The sequence below is a fragment of the Zootoca vivipara genome, chromosome Z1 (genome assembly GCF_965207765.1).
Source record: "Zootoca vivipara chromosome Z1, rZooViv2.hap1.1, whole genome shotgun sequence".
Classification (NCBI taxonomy): Eukaryota; Metazoa; Chordata; class Lepidosauria; order Squamata; family Lacertidae; genus Zootoca; species Zootoca vivipara.
In genome coordinates, this window is record NC_142583.1 from 54,337,549 (window position 1) to 54,362,201 (window position 24,653).

Sequence of the window (24,653 nt, forward strand, 5' to 3'; positions counted from 1 at the left end):
CTGGAGCAGGTGGGACTTGCAAAGTGATCCTTGGTATGAGCACCAGTGCTAAAAGCATAACCTTGTTTTCACCTGTGAAGTGCTGGGGGGCACGGCTGCTGCAGCTGCTGTGCAAGTACAACAAAAGAGAGGGTGGGGGCCCAGAACAAGATGATCTGCAGCTGTCATGCGGCTGCGGCTGAACAGAGAGCAAAGTACTCTGTTAAAAGCTCTGCAGGTCTGGTCACAGCAGCTCTTCCTCCCATCAAAACCCCACAAGCAGGCAGTTCTATGCTGAGGGTGTCCACTACGCAAGGATCAAACTGCACTACACCAGCTGAAACACCAATAGAGCACAGTAGGAACTCGCTGGATGCGCACAACTTCCCAACTAATTAAAATAGAGACCCTGTAGTGAGCAGTTGATTTTACTGTATGTATATTAACACTCCTGTATTTGCTGGAAGCAGTGGGGCTCCCCACCCATTATTTGCTGTTTGAGAATGGAAGGCAGAGAGATGTTGGGTTCTGCTTGCAGGCTTCCCCAGGGGCATCTCACTCTTCCTGTGTTCTTAGCTCCCAAAGGGGTGGACATTGGGCTCTCAAATTTCAGAAACACCCTGTGTGGCACCAAAATTCAGTCTCTCCCACCTCTCACCTTCCATTCTACAATAAAAAAATTCCTTCAGTAGCACCTTTAAGACCAACTAAGTTTTTATTTTGGTATGAGCTTTCGTGTGCATGCACACTTCTTCAGATACACTGAAATAGGAGTCCCCAGGCGCTTATGTAGAGAAGGGGTGGGGAGGGGGTGGGGAGGGGAGGGGGTATCACTCAGAAGGGTGGTGGAAGTGGGTGATTGACTGACTGATAGCTGTTGATGACCGAAAACGACTGCAAATGGTTTTGCATGAAAAAGCGTAGTTGTGACATCCCCAAGGCTCCATGCTCAATGCGACCGAACTGGTCGTGCTCCCCTAAATCCTCCTCTGGCTCTGAAGCCCTGCCCAGAATGAAATAGGTAGCACTGCTGCCATGAAGAGCAGTGGGTTATTTTCCCCAACCCTTTAGTGTTCAGAATATGGAGAATATTTATGTGCTAACTCTTTACATAGCCAAAACATATTCAGAATGTATGTACTGCATAGGTCACATAGAATGTTCAAGAACTTCCATGACAACACCTAAGCCGAACACTGTCAGATGCCACAAATCTTCTGAACTCAATGTAATACAGTGGTGCCTCGGTTTATGAACACAATTGGTTCTGGAAGTCTGTTCATGAACTGAAGCGTTCATAAACTGAAGCGAACTTTCCCATTGAAAGTAATGGAAAGTGGATTAATCCAGACGGGTCCACGGAGTACTCAACCTGAGGCGTACTTAAACCGAAGCATGGGTGTAATTGGTTCCGGAAGTCTGTTAATAAACTGAAGCGTTCATAAACTGAAGCGAACTTTCCCATTGAAAGTAATGGAAAGTGAATTAATCCGTTCCAGATGGGTCCGCAGCATTCGTAAACCGAAAATTCATAAACCGAGGTTTTCATAAACCGAGGTTCCACTGTATGTGGAAAAACACCTAGTAGTATAATACAAGCTGGAGAAATATCAAATGCTTCCATTTGCAGTGGCCCAATTCATATTTGTATGATACAGTCCTCATTATGATTAAGTATATAATATCATATCACCTCAGACAGAAGTCATAGATTAATTCAGAGAGTTTTACAGCAGAATCCAATGTAGAATTTGTATTTGGGTGGTGCACTAAGTTGTGACCATGCACATCCCAGCCAACAAGTTGCAACACTTAATTGAAAATTCATTTGGTAAGGCAAGGGCTGCTTTGAACACTCTAGAAAATATCGGCTCAGGCTCAGATCATGCCGCAAACTGAACGTCCAAAAACTTCCACATCCACCATCCCTTATTAAAATTGCTTTGCAATCGTGAGCCCAGAAATGAGATGCTGTGATGTCACCATGCATGCATATTAATGTCACCACATACCAAATGTGCCACCCACCCACACAGTCCTTTTACCAGCCAATATCTCTGTGGAGCAGAGGAGAGGAGCAGGAGCATCTGTATGTCTGGCAGGCATTCTTGAGAATACAAAGCATGAATATATTCTGGAACTTTGCACAAAAAGAGACTATTGAAAAATTTTGGACTGCTTTTCCGGTACCCATAAATATTGACCTCTGCATTCAAAAGCCAACATATCAGAAAGGCAAGTAATGCATTGTGGTTTTCAAGATGATTAAAACTAGGGATGAGCCAAATTGGTATGCATGTATGCATTTTGTAAACATTTTCTCCACGTGGAAAATATGCCCATCATACTTGTGGAGATTGTTCAGGATGCCCTTTCGTAGGAGATGTTGCAGAGAGAATGGAAGCCACCCCCAACACACTTTCAGGTGACATATTTATCTCAGCAACAGCCCTTCGTTTTGAGCCTCTTTGCAGCTCTGGCTGACTGCAGCTTTGGCTCCATTTTTGTTTGATAAATAGCACTTTATTTTTACCCTAGTAAGTGCCTTCAGGATGCAGCACTATTTGGATACATGGCAACATCAAAAAGGGCAAGCAAGCTATCCCAGAGTGAGGCCAAGTCCTCTTCCAGAATCATGTCCTCACTCTGAATTAGTTCGAGAATTTCGTATAAACACAGTAAAGAGGGGTCACTTACAGTTGCAGATATTCACATTCTGCATGATTCTCTGCCCTCGTGGGAGCGATACAGAAAGGCATGTCACCACTAACATAAGTTAACCATTTCAGCACCTGTCATGCGCACAGGGGCAATAACACTCATTTTTTCTGCATTAGTTTCATATCTATATTGCCTGGACTTCAGTAAGTAGTCCAGGTTCAAAAGAGGCTTCAAAACACTCATTTGGTGTTAGTAGGGTTGCCAGACTCAATAGAGGACAGGACTTCTGTGCCTTTAATTGCCCTGCTCTCTTTTGAGTCTGGAAACCTTAAAGAGAAACCAGCAGACCCTTTGTTTAATTTCCAAGCAAAGGGTCTGCTGGTTTCTCTTTAAGGTTTCCAGGCTCAAAAGAGAGCAGGGCAATTAAAGGCACAGAAGTCCTGTCCTCTATTGAGTCTGGCAACCCTAGCTGTTAGCCCTTTTTAAAAAAGGTCCACCTGAAAAATAGGCACCATAGAGTATGCTGTAATGATTTCGGCAGTAATCTGTGTACAACGCCAAACAGTGTGGTGGGGCTTTGCCTCTCACCTGTCCTCTGACTGAGTTGCTGTGGCACACCAGGAAGGGAGGGACGCAGTGACAGCGAGTTCAGCATGGTGCAAATGGGCCAGCAGGAGTGCCAGATTGTCTCTGCCATTGCATTTGCACCATGCTGACCTCACCCTGCCCTTCTTTATCTAGGTATCCTTCTCTGTGGTGTGAGGGTCAACCAGATGTAGGACAAGGTGAGGTTCAGGCTAGACTCAGTCAAACACAGTGCTCTGAAGCTTCCCCAGCAATGAAAAGCTGAAAAAGAGCAGGTGCAGCAGGTGACTCTTTACCACCACCTGTTCTGTAAGATGCTGCTTGGCTTCAAGGCGCACATCCCTCTCCAGAGGCCTGCTACTGCAATGGAGCAAGAAAAGCTCAGGCTTTCTAAGGTCTTCTATAGTGGAGTCATCAGAGCCAGAGAATAGCATTACTTCTGGAGCTGGCCCTCCATGCCTTTCCCCTTCAGGTTCAGAGTCCTTGTCTCCATCACCTGAAAAATAATTTGACATGCCATTCTGCAGTAACTCAGCTGATGAGGAAATCGGATGAGCAGCACAGCAACACCCCACCATCCACCGTTGTCTGTGTAGCAACTCAGTTATCAGGAGTACAGCCCTAAGGCCCAATGATAAAACAATGGTACAGGTGTCACAGAAGCAGAGGTACTTGTTGTATGAAATAAAACTTGCTGTTCAGGCACAGTCATGGATAAACATCGACCCAATTCCATTTTCTCAACACTATATTAGGGCAAACTGAACTATGGAAGCGCATTAACCTAATGGCATCTGCCAAAGGCTTGAACAAAACTAACAGCATCTGCAAATCAAATAGAGAGAATTGTAGGAGATAAATGTCATCAATCACATGAGGAGGTTTGGCTGATTCCAAGGCAAAAAGGCATCCCAATTCCTCCCCCCCCCCCAAAAAAATATAATTAAAGATGCAATGCTGAATACAACTGCATGGGTATGAAGTCGCTGAAGTAATTCAAAAGTACATGAATGTCTGTTTACTGAGTAGTGGTTTGAAATTCTAAAGCCTAAACTGATCTAGACAGGATTGTGCAGTACAGAATCATGCAATACAGGTTCTTCTGAACTGCACCATAGTTGTCCATATGCAGGAAGGCATTTGTGTAGAAGAGAATTCAAGCATGATTCTCTCTCATTCTGATGCAGTGGAGCCTAAGAAAAACTGCATGGCGTTACATTTCTTCATTAGTCAATGGACTTTCCTTCCTAAACTGGTCTTCATAGGGATTTGTTAATCTCTTAATGTGCAACAGGATTCTGTTGTTCTTGCTGCTAAAACAGGTTAACCCAACTGAAAGCCTTTCCCTTCTTTATTTTCTGAAGTGGCCACAAACAGCACACCATTACATCCATTTCTTTCCCTCTCAATAGAAGGTCCTTTACCTCCAGATCACCAACTCTGCTTTTGTACAGTCTCAAGTACCACTACTTAGGTCTGAAGCAGCCCTTAAATCACAAACCTCTCATACCTCTCTTTAGTAGATGGTGAAGGATCAGGTTGTTAGTACTGGAAAGAGCCATGACCAGCTCCACTTGCGGTGTACAGTATAATCTGGGGTATAGAAGGGAGGAGGAACTAAGATTAGGCTGACCCCCCTCCCAATTTCACCGCCCCATTTACTGGTGGTGAAATTGGGGTTATTTTGGAGAATGCCCAGTGTGTGAGTAAAAGGTCACCACTAACATAACATAACATAACTTCTCAGTGGCAACAGAACTGACACTCTTCCATAAGCTCAGTGTGTGAAACAGAAAGGTGGAATGCTTGGATACTCTTTCATGGAAATAAGCTTTAAAATGTCTATGGCCCATAAATATCTACTGAGTCATGTAAAAACCCTTGCTTCTTATCCATAAGTCTTTGGTTGCTGTTGGGTTTCATTCAATGCTGCTTGGGGCTCTTTAGAGATAAGATAACAAGAAGGAAGGAAGGAAGGAAGGAAGGAAGGAAGGAAGGAAGGAAGGAAGGAAGGAAGGAAGGAAGGAAGGAGAAAGAAAGAAAGAAATGGTGCTCAGGAGAAAATCCTTCATATGCAACAGAGGAGACTTGCTCGATTAACAATACCCTTTTCCTATTAGCTGGCTTGGGAAAGATCAGGCCAATTCATCCATCTCCAAGCATCCAGAGTTTGCTTTCTATATCAAGGGGAAGTGCTGTAGGTCAATGATAGAGCATCTGCTTTGCATGCAGAAAATCCAATATTCAATCCCCAGCATCTCCAAGCTGGGTTGGGAAACCCTGCCTGAAGCCCTGAAGAGCTGTTTCCAGTCAATGTAGACAAAACTGAGATAGATGGACAAATGGTCCAATTCTCAGGCAGCTTCCTGTGTTCCTATGGAGAGCAGACCAACAGTTTGTCGGACAAATGGAATATAAAATATAATATAAGGAATTAAAGAAGCAATAAATATGCAATTAAAATCATTTGAATGTGTTGTGCCCACCATTCACAGTTACTTTTTCATGCAGACACACTGCAGACCACCCCGGTGAAGCTCGTGGACCACTGTTCGTCTGCAGACCACAGCTTGGGAGCCTCTGGTTCAGACAATGGGGAGGGCAACTCCTGCTGCTTGAGTCCTAGCCATTCAGGTCTTTATATGCAATCCATTTGAATAGTCAGCAACCTATTTGGCAATCGCTGAAGCCACTAAAGCATTATGTCAGTGTAGATTTCATTCCGCAACTCTTACTCACTCTAATATGTGGAGTAGTTCTCTGGCATGCACACAACAACTATCTCTGAAGGCTTCATGCCAGCAAAATGCTCTCGTATACAAAGGAGACTCTGCTATTTCAACCCATGATGCTACCCAAAGAGAATTAAAGGAGGAGAATCATAGAATCATAGAGTTGGAAGAGACCACAAGGGCCATCCAGTCCAACCCCCTGCCAAGCAGGAAACACCATCAAAGCATTATTGACATATGCCTGTGAAGCCTCTGCTTAAAGACCTCCAATGAAGGAGACTCCACCACACTCCTTGGCAGCAAATTCCACTGCCGAACAGCTCTTACTGTCAGGAAGTTCTTCCTAATGTTTAGGTGGAATTTTCTTTCTTGTAGTTTGAATCCGTTGCTCCGTGTCCGCTTCTCTGGAGCAGCAGAAAACAACCTTTCTCCCTCCTTTATATGACATCCTTTTATATATTTGAACATGGTTATCATATCACCCCTTAACCTTCCCTTCTCCAGGCTAAACATACCCAGCTCCCTAAGCCGTTCCTCATAAGGCATCGTTTCCAGGCCTTTGACCATTTTGGTTGCCCTCTTCTGGACACGTTCCAGCTTATCAGTATCCTTCTTGAACTGTGGTGCCCAGAACTGGACACAATACTCCAGGTGAGGTCTGACCAGAGCAGAATACAGTGGTACTATTACTTCCCTTGATCTAGATGCTATACTCCTATTGATGCAGCCCAGAATTTCATTGGCTTTTTTAGCTGCTGCATCACACTGCTGACTCATGTCAAGTTTGTGGTCAACCAAAACTCCTAGATCCTTTTCACATGTACTGCTCTCAAGCCAGGTGTCTCCCATCCTGTATTTGTGCCTTTCATTTTTTTTTGCCCAAGTGTAGTACTTTACATTTCTCCTTGTTAAAATTCATCTTGTTTGCTTTGGCCCAGTTGTCTAATCTGTTAAGGTCAGAAGAAGAAACCATATTCTTTTTCCTTGACTGTGCAACAAGTGATCACACTCGGTGGTTCTTGGAATCGGGCAGATGCTTCAGTAAGAAGTCTTTTCACACTTCAGTAAGAAGTGTTTTTGGATTAAAGTGTTTAGTGGTCGTTGGGTATTTTTTACCTGTGCGCGCTCAAATTGTGTGAATTTGTTCTAAAATAATATGACATGGTGCTGTAAAGGACATGTACCATGACTGGCTCACAATCCCTGCTACTCACACATGCCTTTAAAAACACACACAGAGGTCTTGCATTGTAGCTGCTGATCCAAGGTAAAATGTTGGAAGGGCCCACCAGTCATGGTGGGTGGTGCTCACTAGACCTGTCAGGGCTCCTAGGGTGTGATGAGGGCATGGCCAATGAGCAGTCACAGTGGTGTGGCCAAGCTGCTCCTGTTTCCTCCCCATCCTCTTCCCTTGCAAACCTACTGAGGACACTTCAGCATTGCAATTTTACAAATACAATTTTACTAAACTAAAAAGTTGACTTTGGTTCAGAAGGGGTCCCTGCCGTCATAGGTGCTCCTCTGTTGGGCCTCGCCTGCTCCGATTCACTCTCTATCCTTCTCCTTTGCCAAGAAACTGCAGGAAATTAAACATTGTAGTTTTGTTAATAGATTTTAAGTGTCTGACCTTGGTTCAGAAGCAGTCCCTGCTCTCACAGTTTCTGGTGTGTTTGTTTGTAGCAAATGTGGAAACAAGTTAGCTAACGTATGTTTCCAGAAAACAGATTTCACCATTCTTTACACGTAATGGGCTGGGCTATGCAAATTTTTTAATATATTATTTTTTATTATGTTGGGGCAATATAGGGGCAACCATCATTTATTTTATTTTCTTGTAGGCGGTGAGTGGCATTGATTGTGTAGCCAAAACTGCACCACTCAATGCACTAGAGGGCGAAATGAGCAGGCTTGAGGGAGGCCCAAGGTTTGAAGCAGTGCAAAAAATTTCAGGGGGAAAAGCAGCCCAGTAGAGACAGAGTGTGCTCTGCAGCTATCAAATACTGACTCAAATGCAGTGGGAAGTGGAGACATAAAAATAAAGTAGGGAGAGGGAATGGAATGGTCAGAATAATTAACAGCTGGTGGGGCAACCCAGACAGGTTTGCACCTTGCTTCCCAATGTCTGGTATTGCCAGGGATTGGACTCCAGAGGGCAAGACAAATGAATAATAATAATAATAATAATAATAATAATAATAATAATAATATATTATTATTATTTATACCCCGCCCATCTGGCTGTGTTTCCCCAGCCACTCTGTGCGGCTTCCAACAGAAAAATAAAACACAGTAATCTATTAAACATTAAAAGCCTCCATGAACAGGGCTGCCTTCAGATGTCTTCTAAAAGTCTGGTAGTTGTTTTCCTCTTTGACATCTGTTGGGAGGGTGTTCCACAGGGCAGGCACCACCACCGAGAAGGCCCTCTGCCTAGCATAGCTGCCAAGTTATCCCTTTTTTACAGGGATTTTCCCTTATGCTGAATAGGCTTCCTCGCGAGAAAAGGGAAAACTTGGCAGCTATGCTGCCTAGTTCCCTGCAACTTGGCTTCTCGCAACGAGGGAACCGCCAGAAGGCCCTCGGTGCTGGACCTCAGTGTCCAGGCAGAATGGGGGAGATCACACACTTATTACCAAACTTAAAACCATGGAGAGACCTGGTCTGAATAGACACATTGGATTCTTATCGCATTACATGATAAAGCTATTTTTAGCCATCTCACCCCTTGCTTTTTCCTGTAAGACCAATTGCAGTCGTTAACAGTCGTCAACAGGTTTACCACACCTATCAGCCAATCACCCATTCCCACCACCCTTCTGAGTAATACCCCTCCCCACCCTCTGACTACTCATAAGGGTCTGGTGACTTCTGTTTCAGTGTATCTGAAGAAGTGTGCATACCAAAATAAAAACTTAGTTGGTCTCTAAGGTGCTACTGGAAGGAATGTTTTTATTTTGTTTCAACACCCTCTCCTGATGCTGCAGGAGAAGAGGAATGCAGCATTGATTTACAGCAGGGGTTTGAGGGGGTTGAGGAAGGTCACAGCTCAGAGATATACAAACAAAAGAGTTGGGAAGTGTTAGAAGAAGAGGAGGGGAAATGCGACAAGGCAGCCAACTGACACATTACTGGAGAGAATTTCTGACCCCCCTTCTCCCAGGGTGCAGGAAAGGGTGCATTAAGGGTGCAGGAAAAACGGAATCAGAGACATTTGGCCACAAGCAGCCACTGTGAAGGAAGATGCTGTTGCGAGGGAGGAGGAGCCCAGTTTGGAGCAACGCTTGTTCCGTTAAGGCTTGTTGCGTTCTTTTGTCTCTCACTATTAGGATTGGGGGGGGGGACTCATTAAAAAGGACTCTGCTTTGTTTTCTCTGCTGTTGCTGCAACCGGGGGAGGAATAGCTTTCCCAAAGCCTTGACAGGTGTCATGGCCAGATCCTAAGGGGCAGAGGGGGCGGAGCAAGGCAGTGGGGAGCTCAGCCAATCCACCACATTCATTGTTGCACCCATATTGCTCCAAGCTCAATGCTGCTTCCCCTCTCTCCCTCTTGGCAACGAACAATGACGTAAGGCATGGGGAAACCAAGTCAGCAATGCAGCTCTGGCCCAAGGCAAACTGCACCACCAGCCATGACTCTTTGAAATCCAGAACAGAGACATTGCGCTGAAACGTTTTATCTATGTATTTGATTTAAAGCATTTTATCCTCCTTTTTTTGTCCAAAAAAGAGAGACTTGCAAACTTCAAGGATAAGATAGTCAGGCTCACAGTCTAAATGACAGAAAGCAAAAGGGGACCGGGAGCAGGTAGGGGTAAAGTTAATTAAGGCAATATTTCTTAGTTATAACATTCTTGTACTGACGAGCTGGAATTGAAAGACGTCAGGGATTTTCTTGCAAGTCCCACCTGCATATGTTTATAGGATATTGTTTTTTTACAGGGAAAATGCCAGCTTTCTGCAAACTCTTTTTCAGTGCTCTGAGCTTGCATAACTATGCCGACATTTTGCTGAGCCAACACTGAGGATCCTGTTTCTCTTTATATCATGATTTGAGTGCCAAGTGATTCATGCTGGCTCAGTTTTCAAGCCGGTCAAACTTCTGAAAACACAGATCAAAAGGTGTTGCTTTATCCCATGTCTCTGCTCCTTAATCCCAGTATCTCATAACCTCACTTCACTATGTAATGTTTATTAACTTGACACTTTGCTGGCAGCAACGGGACAAAAGCATACTTTCAAATTAATCTTCTAATTATTTATTCATCAAGAAACGGATATTTTGACAACAATGATCACTGAGTGCCAGTTGGAACATTTTGTTTAAGAGCAAGATTTAGGGACCAGCTGAGCCATGAACTTGGTCATCCATCATCAGGCCCCATCAGCAACATGGCGATAATAACCCTAGCCCACCTTATTGGGACTTCTCCGGGTGACCTGTTTATTGAGCACACCTTCTGATTTTCTTGCAGAAAGCTTATGCAGAGTGCCATCAACTAGCTAGTTGTAGAGGGGTAGTGGGGGGCACCAGCTGGGTAGCCCCCAGGGTACTGGCACCAACACCCAGGGTTCCTGGCACTTACAATATTTTTGCTGTGGGTGCCCAGCCCCCGGCCCTGCCATTGCCGTGTGCCGCCGCCACGTGCCACCCGCCGCTATGAAGCATATGCTTCCTAATATTTATAGTTTCAGCCCAATGTAAAGCATTTCTGTATGTTATCTTCAGTAATATACACACATGTATACCCACTTTACCCTAGCACGTGCCTTTCTGTCCACATTACTTGGCATTGCAAAATTCAGAGAAGTGTGGATTTTGAAAGATGCCCATGTTTAAGTGCGCATATTGTTTTGGAGAGCCCAACTCAGGTAGAGCCAGGGTTTTTGATCAGCCAGAACACTCCAGAACATCTCCCCAGCCATGCCTCTGGCTCACGAGAAGATTCTCCCTGGAGTGCAAAGAGGACATCCTCTGTGGGCTCTGGAGAGGGTCTACTCATGAGCCAGAGGTGCAGCAGGGCTTTAATGAGGCTCTCCAGCTTCCCGGGCTAACAGCTGAGGTGCGGGAAGAAGTCTTCCCTGCGCATCAGCCCTGCAAGCTACCCTGCCTCTTCGGCTTGCCTTCGCAAGCAGGAGGAACCAGGCAGTCATTAGCTCCGCCCAACCACAGAGCAGCCCTCCTTCTTCCGCTAGTGCAGAAACAGGAGCGACAGGGCAGCATCCCTGCACCATTTTTCTAGGGGGGGGGAAGCACTTTTAAATGTCAGCTGGAACTAATTTCTTCCCCACCCTAGTCTTGGAGTCTCATAGGCTTCTCTCACATGCAGAATGTGCAGATTGCAGCAGAAGTTCATTGGCCTAGATTGCAGATCCTATGGACTTCCCTCACAATTTCCTCCACGCAGAGGGGAGCCTGTCTTAATGGGGATTTCTTCTCCTGCATTGAGAATCTATCCACATGTCTGTCTGCACTCCTGTAGACATTCCAAAAGACGATTGAAATAAAAATGTAGAAAAGCAAGACTCTTTCTTAATAATCCTCCTCCGCAACTAAACTCTCTAGCCAGGAACTTGGGGAAATGTCAGTCGAGAAAGGAAACCTTTTTGCTTCTAAGTAACTATCTGTATTTAGCATTCAAGGTAATGTTTGTAATTTCTGGTAATATATCCCATGGGTATATAATTGGCTTTTCTCTCAACCCCGAGAGATGATTCATTTCACTTCAGTGCAAAGTTATTTTCTTCGTGTTCGGAACTAAGAGCTATAAAAGTTTGGTGACAAGCAGGTTATTTTAAAAAAGACAACACAGCTAGAAGAAGAAGCAATTGTGTACTAGATAAGTTCTCTGGTCAAAATGAACTGCATTCTTGGAGATGGGGGGCGGGAATCAAGATTTGGGTTTTGTTTTTGTTTTTTTAATTCAGAAAAAGCTTTAAAGAAGGTGGAGCCAGAGACAGAAGAATCAGAATGGCTACCATGAAATCTCCAGGCTCAGAGGAAGGTCACCTCAGAGAGAAGATATCAACTGTTGAGTCATATCCCTTTCACATGTGTCACTTCCATGCCATTTTGCATTAATTGGTTTTATTTCAAAATAATAATAATAATAATAATAATTTATTATTTATACCCCGCCCATCTGGCCGGGTTCCCCCAGCCACTCTGGGCGGCTTCCAACAAAACAGAAATTCTAAAATACAGAGATCCATCAAACATTAAAATACAGAAATCCATCAAACATTAAAAGCTTCCCTAAACAGGGCTGCCTTGAGATGCCTTCTAAAGGTCTGGTAATTGTTGTTCTCTTTGACCTCTAGTGGGAGGGCATTCCACAGGGTGGGTGCCACTACCGAGAAGGCCCTCTGCCTGGTTCCCTGTAACTTGGCTTCTCGTAGTGAGGGAACCGCCAGAAGGCCCTCGGAGCTGGACCTCAGTGTCCGGGCAGAACGATGGGGGTGGAGACGCTCCTTCAGGTATACCGGACCGAGGCCGTTTAGGGCTTTAAAGGTCAACACCAACACTTTGAATTGTGCTCGGAAACGTACTGGGAGCCAATGTAGGTCTTTCAGGACCGGTGTTATGTGCTCTCGGCGGCCGCTCCCAGTCACCAGTCTAGCTGCCGCATTCTGGATTAGTTGTAGTTTCCGGGTCACCTTCAAAGGTAGCCCCACGTAGAGCGCATTGCAGTAGTCCAAGCGAGAGATAACTAGAGCATGCACCACTCTGGAGAGACAGTCAGTGGGCAGGTAGGGACTCAGCCTGCGTACCAGATGGAGCTGATAAACAGCTGCCCTGGACACGGAGTTGACCTGTGCCTCCATGGACAGCTGTGAGTCTAAGATGACTCCCAGGCTGCGCACCTGGTCTTTCAGGGGCACAGTTACCCCATTCAGGACCAGGGAGTCCTCCACACCCGCCCGCCTCCTGTCCCCCACAAACAGTACTTCTGTCTTGTCAGGATTCAATCTCAATCTGTTAGCCGCCATCCATCCTCCAACCGCCTCCAAGCACTCACACAGGACCTTCACCGCCTTCACTGGTTCTGATTTAAAAGAGAGGTAGAGCTGGGTATCATCAGCATACTGATGGACACCCAGCCCAAACCCCCTGATGATCTCTCCCAGCGGCTGCATATAGATGTTAAAAAGCATGGGGGAGAGGACAGAACCCTGAGGCACCCCACAAGTGAGAGCCCAGGGGTCTGAACACTCATCCCCCACCACCACTTTCTGAACACGGCCCAGGAGGAAGGAGCGGAACCACTGCATGACAGTGCCCCCAGCTCCCAAACCCTCTAGACGATCCAGAAGGATGTTATGGTCGATGGTGTCAAAAGCCGCCGAGAGATCCAGCAGCACAAGGAAACAGCTCTTACCTTTGTCCCTAGCCCGCCGGAGATTATCGACCAGTGCGACCAAGGCAGTTTCAGTCCCATGGTGAGGCCTGAATCCTGACTGGAAGGGATCCAAATGGTCCGCTTCTTCCAGGCGTGCCTGAAGTTGTTCAGCAACCACTCGCTCAATCACCTTGCCCAAGAATGGAAGATTTGAGACTGGGCGATAGTTGGCCATATTGGCCGGATCTAAAGATGGTTTTTTAAGAAGCGGTTTAATAACCGCCTCTTTCAGCGGGTCTGGGAAGGCTCCTTCATGGAGAGAAGCATTTACCAACCCGCGAAGCCCATCGCCCAGCCCTTCCTGGCTAGCTTTTATAAGCCAGGATGGGCAAGGATCAAGGAGACAGGTGGTTGGTTTCACTCGTCGAAGCAGCCTGTCCACATCCTCGGAGGTAACAGATTGAAATTGATCCCACAAAACTTGACTAGACAGGACTCTAGCACTCCCCCGCCCCGGCCCTGCTCCCACGGTGGAGTCTACCTCTTCCCGAATCTGAGCGACTTTATCTGCAAAAAACTTTGCAAAATCATTGCAGGAGATCATGTGGCCCGTACTGGGCCCGGATGGAGCAGGTGGTTCCGCTAAATTGCGAACCACCTGGAAGAGTCTCCTGCTGCTGTTTTCTGCAGATGCGATGGAGACGGTGAAGAAGGTCCTCTTCGCTGTCGCCATTGCCACTTGGTAGGCTCGAAGTTGAGCTCTAGCCCGTGTCCGGTCTGATTCAAAATGAGTTTTCCGCCACCGGCGCTCTAGCCGTCTCAACGACTGTTTCATCGCCCTCAGCGCCGGGGAAAACCACGGGGCTGTCCGGGCTCCATGCAATCTGAGAGGGCGCTTCGGAGCCAGACAGTCAATAGCGCTGGTTAACTCCGCATTCCAGCGGGCCACCAGGGAATCAGCTGAAAGGCCATCGACATGGGATAAAACATCCCCTACCACTCTCTGGAAGCCAATTGGATCCATTAAGTAGCGGGGGCGGACCATCCGAATCGGTCCCACCTCCCTGCAGAGGGGAAGGGTTGCGGAGAAGTCCAGTTGCACCAGAAAGTGATCTGACCATGGCACTTCTTTTGTTTCGCTTTTACTTAATGTCAGATCACCAACATCCATAGAGGTGAACACCAAGTCCAAGGCATGTCCGCGGCTATGAGTTGGGCCAGACTTATTCAGGGACAGCCCCATGGTGGCCATGCTTTCCACGAAGTCCCGAGCGGCTCCTTGTAAGGTCGTGTCGGCATGGATGTTAAAATCCCCTAAGACAACCAAGCTAGGTGTCTCCAGGAGCACATCCGACACGACCTGAAGCAGCTCGGGCAGGGAATCCTTGGTGCAGCGGGGAGGTCGGTACACCAAAAGGAATCCTGTACTGCCCCTATTGCCCAACTTCCAGAACATGCACTCAGAAAACTCCGTCTTACCAATAGGACGCCTGGTGCAAACTAATGACTTCCTAAAAATCACTGCAACCCCCCCTCCCCGCCCAGATGGCCTGGGTTGCTGTGCATAAGAGAAACCTGGTGGACAAGCAGCGCCAAGAACGGGCCCATCGGCTTCATCCAACCAGGTCTCTGTCACACATGCCAGGTCAAATCCTCCATCCACAATCAGGTCGTGAATGGCAGTGGTCTTATTCATCATCGACCTGGCATTGCACAGCAGCACCTTCAGGTCATGTGGGTATCCCTTGCTGATTCCAATATCCGTCCGGTCAGGACCAGACCCGGAGGCAGGGATAGTCCTCAGACAACGACTAAGTCTGCCTCCTCGGTAATGACATGGTCTGGTCTTAGCGTAACTCCTCCTCCTACCCGTGACCACTGAGATCGGTTGTCCCAGTGCATCACCCCCTGTGGAATCTGCCCCAGCCATTTTGCTTGCTGGGACCCCCTCCCGGGCAGCCCTGACCCCTCCCCTTAAAAACAAAATAAAACCTCTGTAAAAACAGCAAAGAACAGAACAAAAGAAAAACACAAAAAACACAATAAAACAATAAAACCAAAAACAATAAAAATTACAAATACACTAAAATTTAACAGATTCCCACACCCGACTAAAAATCCCTCCCTAAAACCTATGTAAATCAAAAAATACAGTAAAACAATACAAAGACAGAAAATTACAAACTAAAATTGACCCCTCCCCTAAAAATCAAATTTAAAACCAATACAGAAAACAAACTAATGCAATAAAACAATACAAACAAAGACAGAAAATTACAAACTAAAATTAACCCCTCCCCTTAAAATCGAATTTAAAACCAATACAGAAAACAAACTAACAGACTAAACGATAAACAAAAACCAAAAACAATAAAAGTTACAAACACATCAGAATTACAAGAAAAGCAGCAGCGGCACTGTTTCAGGCCTCCTAGGAGCCTTAAAGCTGTGGTAGAGTATGGGTCCCGCCCCCGGGTCCAAGGTGGAAGTGGGCTTCAGGGGGAGCAGTCCTTCCAGTACTCACAGCAGCAGTGATGTTCCAGGCCTCCCAGGAGCCTCAAAAGCTGTGGTGGAGTGGGGGACCCGCCCCAAGCCCCAGGTGGAAGTGGGCTTCAGGGGGAGCAGTCCTCCCAAACACTCCCTGGCAGAGCAGCAGCAGCAGCAATGTTCCAGGCCTCCCAGGAGCCTTAAAAGCTGTGGTGGAGTGGGGGACCCGCCCCAAGCCCAAGGTGGAAGTGGGCTTCAGGGGGAGCAGTCCTTCCAGTACTCACAGCAGCACTGATGTTCCAGGCCTCCCAGGAGCCTTAAAAGCTGTGGTGGAGTGTGGGACCCGCCCCAAGCCCCAGGTGGAAGTGGGCTTCAGGGGGAGAAGTCCTCCCAAACACTCCCTGGCAGAGCAGCAGCAGCAGCAATGTTCCAGGCCTCCCAGGAGCCTTAAAAGCTGTGGTGGAGTGGGGGACCCGCCCCAAGCCCCAGGTGGAAGTGGGCTTCAGGGGGAGCAGTCCTCCCAAACACTCCCTGGCAGAGCAGCAGCAGCAGCAATGTTCCAGGCCTCCCAGGAGCCTTAAAAGCTGTGGTGGAGTGGGGGACCCGCCCCAAGCCCAAGGTGGAAGTGGGCTTCAGGGGGAGCAGTCCTTCCAGTACTCACAGCAGCACTGATGTTCCAGGCCTCCCAGGAGCCTTAAAAGCTGTGGTGGAGTGGGGGACCTGCCCCAAGCCCCAGGTGGAAGTGGGCTTCAGGGGGAGCAGTCCTCCCAAACACTCCCTGGCAGAGCAGCAGCAGCATGAAAATGCATGAAATTCCTATTTAAATATGCATTTTAACCTATATTCTCAGAAAATTAGCATTTTCTCAGAAAACATGCATATTCTAAATGCATATAGTGTCACAAATCAGCATTTTGTCCAGATCAGCATTCCCCCCGATCTCCTGTTTTAATTGTTAAATTGTTGCACTGTTTTTATAGACTTGTCTTATCATAAACTTTAGTTAATCATAGAATCATAGAGTTGGAAGAGACCACAAAGGCCATCCAGTCCAACCCCCTGCCAAGCAGGAAACACCATCAAAGCATTCCTGACAGATGGCTGTCAAGCCTCCGCTTAAAGACCTCCAAAGAAGGAGACTCCACCACACTCCTTGGCAGCAAGTTCCACTGTCGAACAGTGCTTACTGTCAGGAAGTTCTTCCTAATGTTTAGGTGGAATCTTCTTACTTGTAGCTTGAATCCATTGCTCCGTGTCCGCTTCTCTGGAGCAGCAGAAAACAACCTTTCACCCTCTTCTATATGACATCCTTTCATATATTTGAACATGGCTATCATATCACCCCTTAACCTTCTCTTCTCCAGGCTAAACATACCCAGCTCCCTAAGCCGTTCCTCATAAGGCATCGTTTCCAGGCCTTTGACCATTTTGGTTGCCCTCCTCTGGACACGTTCCAGCTTGTCAGTATCCTTCTTGAACTGCGGTGCCCAGAACTGGACACAGTATTCCAGGTGAGGTCTGACCAGAACGGAATACAGTGGTACTATTACTTCCCTTGATCTAGATGCTAGTTGCGAATGTTTATTTTAATGTTTCAACTGAATTGTTTTATTTGTGTTCTTATTATGCATTTTTTGTAGCTGCTTTTATACTTGTCACCCACTTAGAAGCCACTTTGGTATTTGTGGCATATTAATCAATCAATCAATCAATTGCACCCTCTCTCTTGTTTCTTACACTTTTTGGTTTTTTGTCGGGGGCATTCAGCCAAGAACTGAATCACACAGGAAGAACATAGGATGCTGCTTTATATTGAGTCAGACCATGGGGTCCACCGAGCTCAGCTTTGTCTACAATGACTGACAGGAGAGATCTCCAGGGTTTCAGGTTGGAGTCTCTCCAAGTCCTACCTGGAGATGCCAAGGAGATGCCTGGGACTTTCTGCATGCAGAGCAGATGTTCTACCAACTGAGCTATGGTCCATATTCCCCAAAACTCAGAGAAATGTGAAATCCAAATGATAACTGTTTTATGATTTAGACATTCGTCCAAGAGCTGCTGATCAAGATGTGTTTGCACTGGAATCCACAAAGGGCAAATTGCTTAAGCATTCCAACCTCAAAACACCCGTTGATAGGGGACAACAGGAGAGAGTTTTTGCCTTTATGCCCTACTCCTGGGCTTCCCAAATGCCTCTGCTTTGCTCCTGTGAGAAACAGGATCCAGCAGGGCTCCGCCATTGTTCTCAGGAAGACTGAACAAGAAATTTCTCTGGATGTTCAGATGCTGCCAAAAATGGCAACCCACCACAATGACTAAACTATTCTCTTGTCTATGCCTAGCCTAAAGCACTCAGTGTTCCCAAGCAGTTTCCCATCCAAGTACCAATCAGTCCTGATCCGACTTAGCTCCTGAGATCAGACATGTTCAGGATGTTATGGCTGCAGGAGTTTGGTACATCCAGTTTTAACAGCCAGGCGAGTAAACCCTGCCTGTGTTTCAAGGTAACATGCCAGTGCTTTTTGTTACGGGTCCTCCAAGTTTCTCATTCCAAGTTACTGCCGGACCGAAATAGCATGCAGAATATTATTTTACCAGAAACATTATGTTATACCACCATTCTGGGAAATTAAGGTACATGCAGTGCTTTGCAAGCTTCTTACAGGTCAAGTGGACCCATAATTCCTACATTTCCCTGGGTGTATTCTAGCATTAAACTGGGACAAATGGACCTAGTCTTCACGCACATGCAAACTAAAATGCTTTTTTATGGCTTTTGAGTGCTTCTTTTATACTCATAATATTTTTTTTCTAGCAAGCTTTCAAGGGACAAGAAAAACCCATAATGAGAAGCTATGGGCGGGATGTTGATGAACGATTTGTACTGCACACGCTCTCGTTAATTTACCTTTAGGCTCACAGAATGGGTGCTTTGCATATGGAAAAAGAAAACATGCTTGCCAAGTATTTTATTGGGGTGGGGTGGGGAGACAAAGTCTATTTCACTTTGTTAGTGCATGTAAATACTTTCCTCTTTCAGCCATCAGATACTCGTCGGAAATCTTTAACTATATTCTTCAGGAGTATTTTCAACAAGAATTTAACCGTAAGGCATAGGTGAAGAAAAGTAAGGATTTGCATAGACAGTTCTATCACCACGCACACACACACACACACACACACACACACACACACACACACACCTGAATTACTTTTGGGAGGCACTTGTGAGCAACTCTAATCTTTATGCATCTGCAGTGTTACTAAAATGTGCTACTGAAGGAATTTTTTTATTAAAATGTTCTTAGTTCATATAGTCCTTTTTCAGTTTCTTGGTGGATACTATCCGTATTCCTACTATAGCAGGGGTGATGTGGTGCAGAGAGAATGAAGATACATCACAATTAGTTCCTTTTCCTCTGACAACTTTAGTTTTCAAGCATGGTTGAATATTTTAAACTGGGAAGCTACATTTTTAACGAAGTACACATTTTTTATAGCCAACGTTAAGTACTTTTAAGTCCCATTGATCTGAATTGGAGAGAGTTAGACATATGCTTAAATCTTCCATTGAAATAGAGGTAGTTAATTTGGGACATATTTTGCCCTTTGCCTTCTATTTAAAAACTTAAATATAATACATTTAGGATACACTTGGGGAAATATCTGGATATATGGTAACCATTTCCTTCTGTATAGTAATTTTAAGGAGATATGGTTACAATATAATGATTTGATATTTTGTAGTTGACATATTGTTTAAAGTTCCTGGCACTTATAATCCTTTATGCTGTAAAACAAAAGAGGAAAGAAAACGTTTCTATCATCTATAGCAGGCATGACCAACAGGTAGATCACAGGGTTTTCCTAGTAGATCCTGGTTGATCTCTGGCCCCCCAGCGATCTCCTTAGAAAAAAGCAGAAAAGCAAAACAACAACAACAACAACAACGGCTTTCTAAAAAAGGTTTTTACAACAATGGGTAGATCACTGCCAGTTTTTTAATACTGTGAGTAGATTGCAGTCTATTGGGAGTTGGATGTCCCTGATCTATAGCAGTGATGGCCAAACTTGGCTCTCCAGCTGTTTTTGGACTACAACTCCCATCATCCCTAGCTAACAGGACCAGTGGTAAGGGATGATGGGAACTGTAGACCCAAAACAGCTGGAGGGCCGAGCTTGGCCATCACTGATCTATAGTGAACTTGGCCATTCATGCAATTTATAGTATTGCTGGAATATTGTACAAATTTGTACAATATTTGAAGCTTTTGATTTCCCCCCCCCCCCTCATACATGAGAACCATGCACAGGAGTTAGCTAGACTTGCCAACTTACATAACAACAGCAACTGTCATATGAAGAATATATTCCAAATATTGAAGAATGAAGACCTAGAGAAGGGCTGTGTCTTAGTATAACATAACACATGCATTGAATGGAAAAGATCTCAAGTTAAAACCACATCATTTTCATGTACCGGTAGTGCTGGGAAAACTCCTGCCTGTAACTTCAGAGAGCCACTGCCATTGTTGACAGTACTGAGCTAAATGACCTGACTTGGTATAAGGCAGCTCCCTATGTCCCTAAGTTATTAGGTCTCATCTGCAATAGAAAAAGGGGTAAATAAAATATTTGAATGCACAATTATGGCCAAATTGAGTCATTATGTAAGAACTAATTACAGTAGTACCTCTGGTTAAGAACTTAATTTGTTCTGGAGGTCCGTTCTTAACCTGAAACTGTTCTTAACCTGAAGCACCACTTTAGCTAATGGGGCCTCCCACTGCCGCTGCGCCACCACTACTTGATTTCTGTCCTCATCCTGAAGCAAAGTTCCTAACCCAAGGTACTATTTCAGGGTTAGCGGAGTCTGTAACCTGAAGCACCTGTAACCTGAAGCGTCTGTAACCCGAGGTACCACTGTACAACCATGGGGCTACCTTAGAAGAGCTTTCAGAACTTTTCATGTGGTCCAGAATTCAACTGCAAAGACCTTGGTGGACTCACTTCCCTGGAACCAATTTGCACGGTTGCCCATTTGCTTCTAAGCACAATTCACACTGCTAATGATATTCTTTTCTTTTAAAAGCCCTAAATGGCTGAGGTCATTAGAATATCTTAAGGATGACTTCCCATTCTATCTTGCCTGCTCCCTAACACCAGGAGGAGTGGCCTTTTTATGAGTCCCACTGAGTGTTGAGGCATGGCTGGGATGAGACAAGAAAAGGGGACTTCTCAGATTATGGAGCATCTTGCTACTTCCATCACTGTTCATTCCTAAGCCCCTTTCATGACTGAATCAAAGAAAGCACCACGTGATCACTGGGAGCTGGGACACATTGCTGACAACACACCCCTAACATCCACACATGTGAGAAGCTCAGACTGTCCACACCCTTATTAGCCGCCCCATGCCCACTAATCACAAGGAAGTTCTAGAGGGTGCAATGGTGCACTTCAGTTCTTCAGCTGGTGCCCACGAAGCCTCTGAGCTCCCCACTCACTGTCCCCTTAGTCATGATGAGTTCTGTTACCTTTTCCTCCCTTGAAAATGCATAGAGTTGAAAGAGGAAGTGAGACGAGTGACCTTCTTTCCCACTTCCTCTTTCAGATGAACTCTACCGGATACAAGTTATCTCAGCTCTCTTTGAAAAGCAAAGCAACACATCTGTCTGCATGTTTACTCTCTTGGGCAAGGGTGGGTGATCTGAGGGAGTGAGGAGAAAAGTGAGCAGAAATCCCCATCACTCAAATATCCAAATGTGACTTTCAAAGGTTGGTGACACCTAATTAGGAATTCTCCATTGCATTACAAAAAATGTGTGTGCATGTAAACATGCATTTCATTATTATTATTTTTACAAAATTCCAATAAAAGGTTCTTTCAGTTCACTTGTCTCCCCCCCCCCACACACCTTCCATGCTACTGTAATATATGCAAATCACATCAAAGTTGCTTTTCAGATGGAGAGAATATAAAAACCATTCCTGCTTATTGGGACAAAACCATATGACAAATAAATCATCATTAGGCTTAAACTATTTATTGAGCCAACTGCTGAGCTTCAGAATATTTTAAAACTCTCTCAAAAATGTGGAAGCACACCAATCTGCTGTGCCCCAGTCTCTGAAAATAAAGTGGATTTTTTAAGAGAGAGGGAGGAGGAGGAGGAAGGGAGGGAGGGAGGGAGGGAGGGAGGAGGAAGATGTTACCTTGTTGAATAATGCCAGTAATCACTGCAAGGTAGACTTCTGGATCATGATTAGTGGTAATCAACCAATTGTGTGGGTCTATATTCAAGATTTGATAGATAGTGTCTGAACTTTCAATCCCACAAAGCAAAACAACCACCCTTTCAGGAGGCTGAAGGATCTTGTCCAGAAAACGTCTTTTCTTTTTGTTCAGACAGTTAACAAGTCCACTTGAAAGTATCAGCAGTTTACATCTGTAAGAGCCCAAGGATGGCAATTCCAGGTGGTGAATGGATGGAGATCCCATGTTGTAAAGCAAGATTCTGTCGTCTGATAAGACATGCTTGAAAATTGTTTTTAAATACAGTGCCCATTCCTCTGCATCTTCTTCATAGATAATAACAAGATTGCCCTGCGCATTTTCTGGAGAAGAAAAAGAAAAAAGATTTACAGATAAGTGTCATTTTATATCAGTGGCTAATAATTTCAGATGTGATTAAAGATTGGTTCACACAAGCCCAAACGCATTCCATTCATGAAGAAATCAGCAGGAAACTTGCATGAAAAATTGCCATGTTTGGATCAGACCTAATATAACCATTGACATTGGTGATCTTTAGAAAATACCATACTGAGCCCAGGGGATTTTGCTACCTATGGTGAAGGACAAAATGGCAGCTTCCAGTCCATGTACAACAGCTAAGACTGGCAGTCAAATGTTACTGAGCAATGCTGGTAGCCTTCCAAAGTCTCTTGCTAAGCTTTCTTTCACCTGAGCAAGTACCTCCAAATTCACAATGAATTTTATCTTAGACAAAATCCAGGTATCTGAAGAAGTGTGCATGCACACGAAAGCTCATACCAAAATAAAAACTTAGTTGGTCTTTAAGGTGCTACTGAAGGAATTTTTTTATTTTACTTCGACCCAGACCAACATGGCTACCTACCTGTAACCAAAATCCAGCAGAGAGAGAGAGAGAGACAGACAGAGAGAGAGAGAGAGAGAGAGAGAGAGAGAGAGAGAGAGAGAGAGAGATTCAGTGCTGCCCCTAAGCATTCCTCCTGACCCTACCAGCTATTCTCTTCTGTTGAAAGACAGAACTGTATGGGTCATGCACAGTGAGAGATGGCTGTATTTTGTTTGAAAGGCTGTCATCAGACAGTCAATAATAATAATAATAATAATAATAATAATAATAATAATAATAATAATTTATTTGTACCCTGCCCATCTGGCTAGGTTTCTCCAGCCACTCTGGGCGGCTTCCAACAAAGGTTAAAAATACATTAAAATGTCACACATTAAAAACATCCCTGAACAGGGCTGCCTTTAGATGCCTTCTAAATATTAGGTAGTTGTTTATCTGATGGGAGGGCATTCCACAGGGCAGGTGCCACTACCGAGAAGCCCTCTGCCTGGTTCCCTGTAGCTTTGCTTCTCGCAGTGAGGGAACCGCCAGAAGGCCCTCGGCGCTGGACCTCAGTGTCCGGGCAGAACTATGGGGGTGGAGACGTTCCTTCAGGTATACTGGGCCAAGTCTGTTTAGGGCTTTAAAGGTCAACACCAACACTTTGAATTGTGCTCAGAAACATACTGGGAGCCAATGTAGGTCTTTTAGGACCAGTGTTATATGGTCTCGATGGCCGACCCCAGTTACCAGTCTAGCTCCCTCTAGTTGAAGGGATTCTGGAACCACGTCCAGTTTAAAGGTAAAGAACCATAAGAGCCAGGAGTCTTCAAGTTGCCCATCAACAGCTAACATCTAAATAACAGAATGAGCAGGCATACAGATCACCTGGTGGTAATAATAATAATAATAATAATAATAATAATAATAATAATAATAATAATAATACTTATATCCTGGCCATCTGGCTGGGCCTCCCCAGCCACTCTAGTCTTCCCCACTATGGTGAGACATATTTTATTTCTGGTTAAATTATACTCATTATTTCTTAATTTGCATCTATATATTAGCACACACAAATTTCATATAAATCTCTGTTTTATTTTTTGCTGATGCATTCACCTTTGGCGGGGGGGGGGGGATGCCAAACTGGCCACTGTGTTCAGAAGGTCGAGGGCTCTAGGCTTCTCAGAATATTAAAAGGGAGGTGATCGCTGAAGCTCATGCATTAGCTTTTGTGAAGCTTTTCCCAGGATCCTCTTTGCTAGCAGGCAGGAAGTGAGTTTCTCATTAAAAAATAATAATCAAATCTTAACTTTAGGTCTCCACAGTTCCACACCGGTTTGCAATTATTTTTTAAAGTCCTCATGAAAATTCATCAGTGTTCCTGTGAAAATTTCTCCTAATATACGCATGCTTCCTTACAATGATACCCACATGTATTGTATGCATTTTGTACACATTACATGGCTGGGGGAACTGCACTGTAAAATATGTACAAGTGTGAATTTCAAAAGATGCCTGTGTTTCAATTTGTATTGTTTGAAGAAGTTTGAGTTAGGTAAGGAACCCCTGACCATTAGGTCCAGTCGTGGCCGACTCTGGGGTTGCGCGCTCATCTCGCATTATTGGCCGAGGGAGCCGGCGTACAGCTTCCAGGTCATGTGGCCAACATGACAAAGCTGCTTCTGGCGAGCCAGAGCAGCACACGGAAACACTGTTTACCTTCCTGCTGTTGTTGTTGTTGTTGTTTAGTCGTTCAGTCATGT

At 45.1% G+C, this 24,653-nt stretch overlaps 1 protein-coding gene across 3 annotated transcripts in view; it reads right to left on the minus strand.

Moving 5' to 3' along the window:
* BANK1 (B cell scaffold protein with ankyrin repeats 1) overlaps positions 1-24,653 on the minus strand; it is a 187,248-nt gene that overhangs the window by 143,965 nt on the left and 18,630 nt on the right. For all 3 annotated transcript variants that reach the window (XM_088660491.1, XM_035114023.3, XM_088660492.1), the window contains exon 2: positions 21,998-22,399. In XM_088660491.1, coding sequence (XP_088516617.1) covers positions 21,998-22,399 — 402 coding nt within the window. The remainder of the gene's footprint in view (positions 1-21,997; positions 22,400-24,653) is intronic.